Below are 11,112 nucleotides of genomic sequence, written 5' to 3' on the forward strand. Positions count from 1 at the left end.
TTACATATGTAGTCAAGGTAATTATTTCAATTTGGGTTCACATTATGATGGGTGACTATTTTGTAGGATCTATGGTGACCTGTGAAGGTTGATTTGTCTGTTGTATTTCTAATTGATGTTGTGATGTGACTAACGTAATTGTGGAGTTGAAATTATTATGATATTTGTCGTAGCATACGTGCCCTTATTGCAAATGGTTTGGCTGTTGGGGTGATTGGAAGACTGTTTGTTATGCAAATCGATAGTTGGATTGCTTATCTACTAGATGAGATATCTTTAGACTGTGTAGCATAAGCATCTTGATTGTAATTTTTGAGGTTGTTGTTAAATTTTTGAAAGGATAGATAGACTATTGTTAAGTATATGGGGACATTGTATCTATTATATGTTTGTTGGGTTAATTTTACTATTAGTTTTATTGTATATACCTTGTGTAGATATTAAAATCTATATGTTAATAATTGAGTTGAATTATAAGAGCTGCAGGCTGGATAGTATTCACAGAGTTAACAGCCACTAGAATTTTCTTGTGAAAAATAGGATCGTGAGTTGTAATAGAATCGGTTAATTAACCAAATAAAGCACAATTGAAAGCTTCTATGAAACCAAAGATATAGTGTGGAATGTGAACTCTAGTATTGAAGTATCATGTAGAGTGGTCATGTATTATTTTGTGGTTTTTATATGATGTTGTCCGATACCATTATATGTGTTTTACTAATACTACTGTTGCATATCTCCTGTTGTGGATGGAGGTTGTATTGCAGGTTGAATAGCAATCTCTTATATGTTTTGATGGTTATTCATCATCAGCTTTTGAATCTCTTTTCCGCAGCGGAAGCTGTGTCTTTCCTTTTATCCATGATCTTTTTAGAAGCTTTTGTACATGTCAAACTGGATTTTGAGAGTTGTTCATTTTGATAAGTTATTTCTTGTAAATGCTTCAAATATTGATAATATCATTGGTATCAAGATTTAACTATGTACTATTTATAGGTTGTTAATTAGATTTCACATAATAATTTATTGGATTGTAAGAGTTCACTGATCTAGTTAGAATAGAGTAGGTGCCCACGCGAGTCAATAAATGGGATGTGACATATATATAAATATTATTGGGTATAATCATGACATAAAGATACATGTTTATCTTACGTGTTTAGGCCTCTTAACGGTGCCAGTTTTCTTGGAGAAGCTCTGTATAAATATTATTGTCACAATGTAACTCGTAAAAGCTTTAGAGGTGAAAAAGTTGAAATGTGTGAAGTTTATACTTATATAATTAAAGAAATTATAAAAGTGTAACCTACAATAATTATTGTTTGGTAAAACAAACTCATCCTCTCAATGAATGATTTTATTTATTTATTTTAGTCTATTTATATTTAATATGTTAATTTAATCAAATGTTTAATGTAACATTTTGGTTTACAACAGGGGCAAAAACACGAGATACAACATTAGGGATAGGATCTTTCCCCTTTTAGTATAATATGATATAATCTAATGATACTATTCATTAGATAAATTAATATTTAAGCACAAATATAATATCCCAACATCATTTTTACTACCCACTTTATAACTCACTTATTTTTATTTACTTTGCAGGAAGTAAGCAATAATTTTGTATTTTTCCAAATAGCTAGTCCCCATGCCTAAGATATGATTTTGCTATCGCCCCTTCTGCTCCCGTTGGATAAAATCCACCAGGTTTATTCTCTTTTCCACTTCCGTACACTATTCTTAATATTTCCTTCGGCGTTCTGTCGTAGGCCATCGAGTACTTGTCCCCTGCAAATAGCGGAATAACCACATAGACAAAAATGTTTTCAGTTGAGCACTTTTAACTAAAAATCTATTTTGTGCGTATAAATCAATATTAGTTTATGTACATATATAGAGAATATTCTAAATCAAAATATTTATTTAGCCACTACCTGCAAGTACATTCCCCCTAATCCTCCCTTCAGCACCTACTTTTGGTTTCACATTAAGTCCTTCATCTTTAATTCCATGGCGTCCTAGTTTGTTCCTCAGCTTTGATATTCGGTTTGTGAACTCTGCTACTGTAATCCCGTAGGGTTCTACCTTCTCTCTTCCTCGCTCATAAAGCAATGCTCTCAGAACAGCGTCTTGACCTGATTCAACTCCGAGTAATCCTGCAACTAGCTGCCATTCAAATTACCCAATAAGATCATTTATTAGATGATTATCCATAAATTTTTTGGCAAGAGTTAATTAGATATCTGGTAAGTATGTTATAACAAACCTGCTAGTATATGTTAAACTTCACTGATAGCGTACAAATAATAATTACATTGCCTATGTATATAATTTAAAGTCAACGAAAAAAGAGTTTTAAGTTTCATACATGGCCACTACAGGTAAGTTTTCTCAAAATGTAGCCTTTACAATCATAATAATATAATAAATATTACCCCCAACTATTGATAAAAATGACCCTTTCATCAAAATACTATTTAATATATATAATTCAATTAAATAAGAAAATCATATGAATGCATATACTAGTAATTTTAATACTACCTTGTTTAAAGATAAGTAATCTATTTTGCATGAAAAACAAGATAGATCTAAGTATGTAGTCTTACTCTTTTGGCAGTAGAGCTTTGGAGTTTAGGATTAGCGCCAACATATCCGGTGAGTCCAACATAAGGTATTACATAGGAGGCAAGGAGATAGTTGATGTCATTAGCATAAGCATCAAAAGGTGGTTTTAATGGATGTCCAATTGCATCATCCATCACTGTTGCAAATGATTCTCTGCTTAGATTTAGTAGTAGCCTCGGGAATCCTGTTATTGTATCTTTGATTGCCCTGTATCAATTTTTACATTATTCTTTTTAATTATATGTTCTACAAATAACGAATTTAATGTAACCTTTCCATTCCAACTTCAATTATGTAATTTAATAGTTACAAAAATTGAATACATTGTAGATCAAAATAATAATTAAAAATTCTTAAATTTTGTGATGACGAAATACCTTCATATAGAATGAAACAAAAGTAGAACGACATAAGATATAGACTAGATTGGGAGATGAAAGTGAACTACTCCTATGACTTGAAAATGATGTATGAGATATGTAAGCTAAAATTAAGTGGCATTCTTACCATATTTCAATATTTATTATCCCAAACACATTTATATATAATATAAGCAAAACATTATCAGACATTTATATGGAGGTGGGCGAGGTGTTAGAGGGTGGGAGTTGGTAAAGAGTGAAGGGGAGGGGTGGGGGTGGAATATTGGTTACGAGCAGAAAGAAAATTAACTTGTAATGCCCAATAATGGAACTTGTATCTGCAGAATTTTATAATGTTAAGTTTTGCACCCATTTTGAACATCTCCTTGCTCTGGAAGTGAAACATTTAAAGATTAGCTTATGGTTGTTACTATCTAGAAATAAATAATAAGATTTAGACATTCGGAGCAAAAAGGTCTTGGAAATATCCTCTCGATCTTTCCGAGTTAGTCATAGGATCTGCATTCTCATTATCAGAGGTAGGGGTAAGATCAGTGACATTATAGATCGACTATAGAGCTTCATAAATTCGAAGACATCCCTTATAGAATGTCGATGAATATTTTTTACTTATTCATATTAAATAAAAAAAAAATATAAGAACCAATATAAGATTATGAGATGGAAAAGAACCTGAGATGTCCGACTTCTTGGAATCCAAACTGGGTTATGACATCTTTTATGAGAGGGCTAAGTTTTGCAATTTGAGCACCAATAGGTGGCGGCCCACTATCAGCAAGTTCAGGTGCGAATTTATCCAAACCATATCCCAAAGATCCCCACAAGAAAAATTCAGCTTCCAAGTACTCCAAATTCAATGGAAATTCTACTAGGTCCACATCTGATTTGGGCATGTCGCAACCAACATAATTTTCAAAATTCTCATTAGCGACAGAATTTGAACTAAGCTGTAGAAAAAATAATAGGATGAAATAAACAAGTATCATTTTTCAGCTGAATGAAATCAAGAAGAAATAAGGAATTAAATTTGACCTTTGGCCTTTGGGTTTAATATCTTATGTATGAATTAATACTTAATATCAAGGTAACAAGAGATATAATCAAAGAAATCGAGAGATGGAGAGATTTTATTTTTATTCAAACTAATGTACAAATACCCTGCATTGACATCCTACTTATACAAGAACATAAGTAGTTGTATAAGTTACTTGGTTTCATCTTAATTGAAAGCTTATCCGATTGCAATCTTATCTCATTGAAATCTTATCTGATTGCAATCTTATTCGATTTCAAGATCATTTAATTGCAAGTCTATATAAGAATTGTATATAAAAGGATATTCATAATACAATGTATCTATAACACCCTCTTATATTTTTATTATATTAATAGCTAATATGGCTCCTTACAATCTTAATATGAAAAATTCAGCAAAAAAAAGTTCCTAGTATAGAAAAGAAAAAGATGCATGTATCTAGTAATATGCATTGTTAGATGCCTCATTAAAAATTTTACAGAAAAATTTGATGTGACAAATATCAATTAAGGAAAAAAAAGTTAATATATTTTTTACTTCTCGACAAATTAAAGCAACACATAATTATGTAAATGATAATTATCATATGTTGGATTTTGCGATGCCTTTGTGATCAGATTTGTCAAGTCTTCATTTGATAAAATAGTTAAATCATTTTCTCCTACAAATACACTGCATTGGCATCCTACTTATAGAAGAATATAAGTAGTTGTATAAGTTACTTGGTGACTTCGTGATTGGAAGTTTACTGATTGCAATCTTATCTCATTGTAATATTACTTGATTGAAACTTTATTTGATTGCATGTTTATTTAATTGCAAGCTCATTAAATAGCAAGTTTATATAAGAAATGTATATTAAATGGATATTCATAATACAGTGTATCTATAACACCCTCTCATATTTTTATTAGTAGATAATATGACTCATGACAATCTTAATAGAAAAAATTTCAGTGGAAAAATTTCCTAGTAGAGAGAAGAAAACTCATTACAATTTTAATAGAAAAAATTTCAGTGGAAAAATTTCCTAGTAGAGAGAAGAAAAGATGCATGTAACTAGTAATATGCAATTTTAGATGTCTCATTAAAAATTTTGCAGAAAGATTTGATGTTACAAAATAATGATTAAGGAAAAAAAAGTATAATATTTTACTTCTCCCAATTAAAGCATCACATAATTTTAAAAAGGATAATTATCATATGTTGAATTTTGCAATACCTTTGTGATCCGATTTGTCAAGTCATCATTTGATAAAATAGTTAAATCATTTGCAACTCCAATCCTTAGATATAGTTGCATCATCATCATATAATATTGAAGGAAGAAAGTTGGGTACATTTTTGGTTTGCTTCATAAATTGTTATCTTTTGTATTATTTGATTGCCACGTAAAGCAACATTGTATGACAAAAATTATTCATGAAAGTCTATACAACGTTTCTGAATTGAATACTTATTTGAATGTAACATTCCACTTTGAAGGGAGTGACAGTCCAGCATGTCTCACTGAAAGGTGGACGACCTATTTTGAATTTAATATGCCACTTTGAATAGAGTGACGGTCCAACGTTTCTCAGTGAAAGGCGAACGACTAATTTAAATTTAACATGCCACTTTGAATGGAGTGATGATCCAACGTATCTTATTGAAAGGTGGAAGACCTGTTTTGAATGTAATATGCCACTTTGAATGGAGTTACGATCCAACGTGTCTCATTGAAAGACTGATGGCCTATTTTGGATGTAACATGTCACTTTTAATGGGATAACGACCCAATGTGTCTCATTAAAAGGCAGACGACATATCTTAAATGTAACATGACACTCTGAATGGAGTGATGATCCAATGTGTCTCATTAAAAGGTGGATGACCTATCGTGAATATAACAGATCATTTTGAACGGAGTAAAGATCCAACGTGTCTCATTGAAAGGAGGACGACCTATCTTAAATGTAACATGTCATTTTGAATGGGGTGATGGCCCAACATGTCTTGTTGTAAGGCGGACGACCTATCTTGAATGTAGCATGCCACTTTAAATGGAGTGATGGTCCAAATTTTCTCATTGAAAGGAGGACAACCTATCTTAAATGTAACATGCCACTTTAAATGGGGATGACAGTCTAATGTGTCTCATAGGTAGGTGGACGACCTATCTTGAATGCAACATGCCTCTGGTCCAGCATGTCTCATTGAAAGGCGAACAACCTATCTTAAATATAACATAGAACTTTAAACGGGGATGACGACCCAATATGTCTCATTTAAAGGTAGTCAACCTATATTGAATGCAACGCATTCCTTTGAATGCACTGACGGACCAATGTATTCTCTTGAAAGGTGAAAACCTAATATAATAAGATGTGTCCTTTTGAAAGGGTGGATGGCCCAAAAAAGATATGTCCTTAGAAAGGGTGGATGGCCCAAATAAGATAAGAAAATATAGAAGCCGATTTATTAAACTTCATCCTTGGAATCAGGAGTCCTCTAAAGGACATGTTCATGTCCTAAGCTTCTGGATTGAATCCTCAAACTTCGAGAGGATACTTTTGCATTATTTCTTAGAGGCAATCTTGCATAACGCCACCTGTATAACTTAAACAATGCTCATTAATAATACCATAATTTGTCATAACTAAGTCAGGAGTGTAATAGAAGATAGAGTTTAAAGATAAAGATGAAGTTGTTTGACTCATGATGATTTAAAGATGGTAGTTTGGATAATAGAAACATAAATCAAGAGGAAAATAAGAAAGAGAAGTTGTCTAGATTATTATGGCAAGGCAACAACGGGTCAAATAATGCCCTTTGTCATTCTTAATGTTGTAAACTTTGTGACTTCACTGTTCCCACATCCAAAGAAAAATTATTAGTTTTGATAGACTGACTATGTCGGTATTGCCTTGCTCTCCTGATGTACCTTATTGATTATTGATTTGTAAACTTTCTGATCTTGAAGTACAACATTTGTGGAATTTTTTAGGAATTTCCTAAAAAATTCTGCCCTGATCTATAACATGTAACTCCTGATATTTCTTATAACTCCGGACATTGCTTAGTATGGATTTTTTTAGATTCTCTCAAAAATTCTACCCCCGTTTAAAATGTGAAGTACTTGAGTTGTTTCTGACATAGAGTACTTAAGCATAGAGAACTTCAAATATTATTGCCTTATATCAGCTTCAGCAAAATCTGATTTTCAACTTTGTAGCAGATGTCAAGTTTTGTAAAATTTTTGAGACCTTCTAAAAAATTTCTGCCCCGGTTACATGCTTCAATGCCATCTTCATTTAGCATAAGAAAGGATCCTTTGATGAATTTTTGAGATCTTCTCAAAAAAAAATTCATAGTATCTATGAAAATGTTACAGGAGATACGATCGAGCCAGTGTGATACCTGCGCATTCAGTTGAGGTAGGAAAGGTAATTTTAATATATAATGGAAAGATATATCTTCTAAGGGATTGACAAAAGCAGACATAGGCCACCTATGTATCCCATTATTGAGAATTTTTGTCAAACATAGTCCATACATACAAAAGGGATATTTGATACTTTTGATAACGTGACCGAAGTCAATACACGACGCCTACATATTTCACAAAGTAAATCAAGTTGAACATTGTTCATTACAACTAAAAGGGTGCAATTACAAGGAAATCAAACCATAAAGTGCGATTAAAAGAAAATCAAACCATAAAGTACAATTACAAAGAAATAAAGCAACAAAATGCAGATACAAGAAAGTAAAATAAGAAAGTATAATTACAAGGAAATAAAACACTAAATTCCCTATGCAGGATAGAAGGATGTCAAAAGTGTGCCTTTTGGGAAAAATTCATGCTTTTTTTGATTCATGATTCCAATGACTACTTCTTATGATTGGGAAATGGATTGCTGTTAACATTAGCTGGAGCTTCTTCAAGTGTTATCACCTTGGCATCAATTAGATCCTGAATTTTGTGCTTGACGGTTATACATGTATCTTCTGTATCATGTACAACAACTCCAGAGTGGAATTTTTCACAGGGTTTGCTTCTACTGGAGAAGTAGTTTTCCTTCCTTCAACCTTTTGAAAGACTGAGTAAGAGATTCTTCTGATGACGTGAAAATTCAGGGGGGCTTCCTTTCAAGATTGGCACGAGGAGCATTATTTTTGTAGTTTTGTGGTGGAGGTTGAGCATGGTATGTTGCTTTTGCATTGAAGACCGGATAGTGTTCATGTTGAGCATTGGGTTGGTATCGAGGAGGTTGCTTGTAGTTGGAAGAACTTTCTTGAGTCATCACTCCCATTACTTCCTTCTCTTTATTTGTTTTATTTCCGAAAGAGCTAGTTTGGAAGTTCTTATGAATGGATTGCAGTTCATTCAAATTTATTATCCTTCTTATCTTGAGGCCATCCTCAATCATTTCCCCAGTCTAGATAATTTCAGTAAATGTTTTTCCAGCCATTATTACCATGTGATCGAAATATTCTTAATTTAGTGCATGGGTGAAGTAATTGATCAGTTTAGCTTCTTCTATAGGTGGATGTACCCTGGCCTCTTCTTCTCTCCGACATATGGAATATTAACGAGAACTCTCATTTGATTTTAAACTTAGCTGTGTGCTAGAGATTGTAGACAACTCATTTTGTCCCTCCCGAAGTTCAATTTTATCCATTTTTAGCTCACTTTATCACGCACCCTCACTCATGTAATTATCCCTCCATAAAATAACAAAAAATAACAACCCCTAGCTAATTCTATCTTATTCTAACAACCCCTCCCTATTAAATTTTAACACCTCACACACCCCACCTCACCACCTACCCCACCTAAACCCTACACCTACATAGCCTCCCTCTCTCACGGGATACAAAAAAAAGAACTCACTGGAGCTTATGTTTTTTTCTCCTAGAGAGCACCAAACACATACATAGAGAATATACAGAGAAGGGAGCAAAAACTGAGGGATTCCATTTTTCTTTCTCCTTTTTCTCACCCACAACAACTTTGACACCATCATAGGCATACGGATTCACCAATAGACACACATATGTCTTCTTCCAATTCTTTGGTTCTTCCAAAAACGTACGCAAGAACTAGAAAACACACCCACACTTCACAAAATATGCACACAACACATTTTCTTCTCGACCTACGATTAACACACAAATCACAAACACTAGTAAAGGGCGAGTGATGGAGATACAATGAGTGGGAGAGGGTTCTAAACAGTAAGAGATAGGAGAGATAGAGAGAGAGAGACGAACAAGGGTGGAATCAGTAAAGCTGAACAAAAATCGATAGAAATCAGGTGGGTTCGAGTTTGCTGGCGATCTCTTCGCTGGAGCTGACTGTTTCTGATCATTTTCAGGCGATTCTATTTAGAAAGCATTAAAATTCGCCAGAAATCCAATCCTTTTCCAAATATTCGTGCTTCTGTCTGTGTTCACGGAGTTCCAGCAACTATATCTTTCAGGTTTTCTCATATTTTTGGGCTCGGGTATTCACACGCATTTTTGGACTTCTATTCGAGTCAAGTTTTGGGGTCATCGTGGTTTGAACTGGTTTTATTCAATTCGGGAGTTTGAGTTCAAGGTCTGTCTGTCATGGTTCATTGGTCCCGAGTCTTTTGTCAGTTCAAGTTGGTCGAATAAAAGCCCCAATTTAAGGTCATCTCCACATCTTATTCTTATTCTTAGTTCATTTTTATTATGGTGAGTGGTTGCTTATTGTCGTCTCGACTTTCTCTTTATCTTATGCGTGAGGTAAATGATGAATGTCGAATAGTATTGATTGTAGATTGCCTAAATATTATTGTGAATTGATAGTCGAAGCATGAGTTAATCATGTGATTGAGTATGAAATTGAGGATGGGAATTGCAAGGTTGATAAGATGAATTTGGATTACCTTTGAGTTTATTGTTGTTATGTTTCGTTTGGAATAAATATCAAGTTATAAATCCGATAGCATCATGTTTAGGCCGACAATGGATAGGCAAAAGTAGGTTGGGTAAGCAAAGTTTAGGATCTATGATTGTTGAAATGATGAAATGTTTATGGAGTGGTTTCGATTTATGCACTGGGATCTATTGTATTCATTGGGCCGAGGAATGCCCCGAGGGATTTGTATTGATTCACCAGAGAATGCCCCGACGTATCATGTATTCGGAGGACATCTGTGATGAAGGCCCGAAGCATCAGTTAAGGCATTGGATTGTAGTTTAGGATTAGCGTAGGTTAGCGTAGGTTTATTTTTCAGTACCTTTTTCTTTAATTTCGGGTTGTAATAATTGGACTAGACATTATTATTTTGTTTTTTGGATTGTTGTTTGATGTTTGTTTATGTGCTTTGTGTGGTTTATACATTTATGGTGTCTAATTAGTCGATACTCTCCACCAAGCAACCGTGGTCGAACCACGGGACCGAGGGGCGCTAACACCTTCCCCTCGATCAACAGAATTCCTTACTCAGAATCTCTGTTCGCGGATCAGTTTTACAGAGTCAAAATCATTTTAAAAAGGGTTTTCCAAAGGTGACTTGGCACACCGGATTATGCCAAGTGGCGACTTTGAGTTTTAAATATAAATAATTCTTTTCGAAACAAATTTTCATTTTTTGTCACTTTGATAGTAAAAACCCTTTCAAACTTAAAATGAAATCTTTTTTTGAAGTTAAAAAAAGGGGTGTGATAGCTCTGGCGACTCCAGTGGGGATCATTTCAGAATTTGAGCTTATTTTTTAGAGTTGTATCGACTTAGTGTTGAATTATGGGTGTATAGACGTTGTTTGTGTTGTTTTGTGTTATTGTTTTTTTTGGAGGGGAAGCTGTTGGCTAGTATGAAATGGGTGGAAAGCTAAAGCAGCCACTATCTACCATACGCTCCCCCGAACAGCCTTGTTAGTGAACTCCAATGTAGGTCAGCCTTTAGGTCATGCTTATTTGCATCATATTGAGATCTAGCGGGACCCACATGACCCTTTGCAGAAGACTCACCTCTAAAGCATCCCTATGTGCTAAATGTTGCATCTTTGAGGGTAACGAGATCATTTGACAACTGATTCGGGTAAA

The 11,112-nt window shown here is 33.9% G+C and overlaps 1 protein-coding gene across 1 annotated transcript; it reads right to left on the reverse strand.

Annotated features, from left to right (window-relative positions):
* Positions 1 to 1,497: 1,497 nt before the first annotated feature.
* On the reverse strand, positions 1,498 to 4,297 carry LOC107844816 (desiccation-related protein PCC13-62-like). The gene is made up of 4 exons (XM_016689157.2): positions 3,690 to 4,297; positions 2,616 to 2,841; positions 1,941 to 2,172; positions 1,498 to 1,794 (listed from the first exon to the last, which is right to left on the reverse strand). The coding sequence occupies exons 1-4, from the start codon at positions 4,001 to 4,003 to the stop codon at positions 1,646 to 1,648; spliced, it is 921 nt and encodes a 306-aa protein (XP_016544643.2). The 5' UTR covers positions 4,004 to 4,297; the 3' UTR covers positions 1,498 to 1,645.
* Positions 4,298 to 11,112: the final 6,815 nt, after the last annotated feature.

The sequence above is a fragment of the Capsicum annuum genome, chromosome 10 (assembly GCF_002878395.1).
Source record: "Capsicum annuum cultivar UCD-10X-F1 chromosome 10, UCD10Xv1.1, whole genome shotgun sequence".
Taxonomy (NCBI): Eukaryota; Viridiplantae; Streptophyta; class Magnoliopsida; order Solanales; family Solanaceae; genus Capsicum; species Capsicum annuum.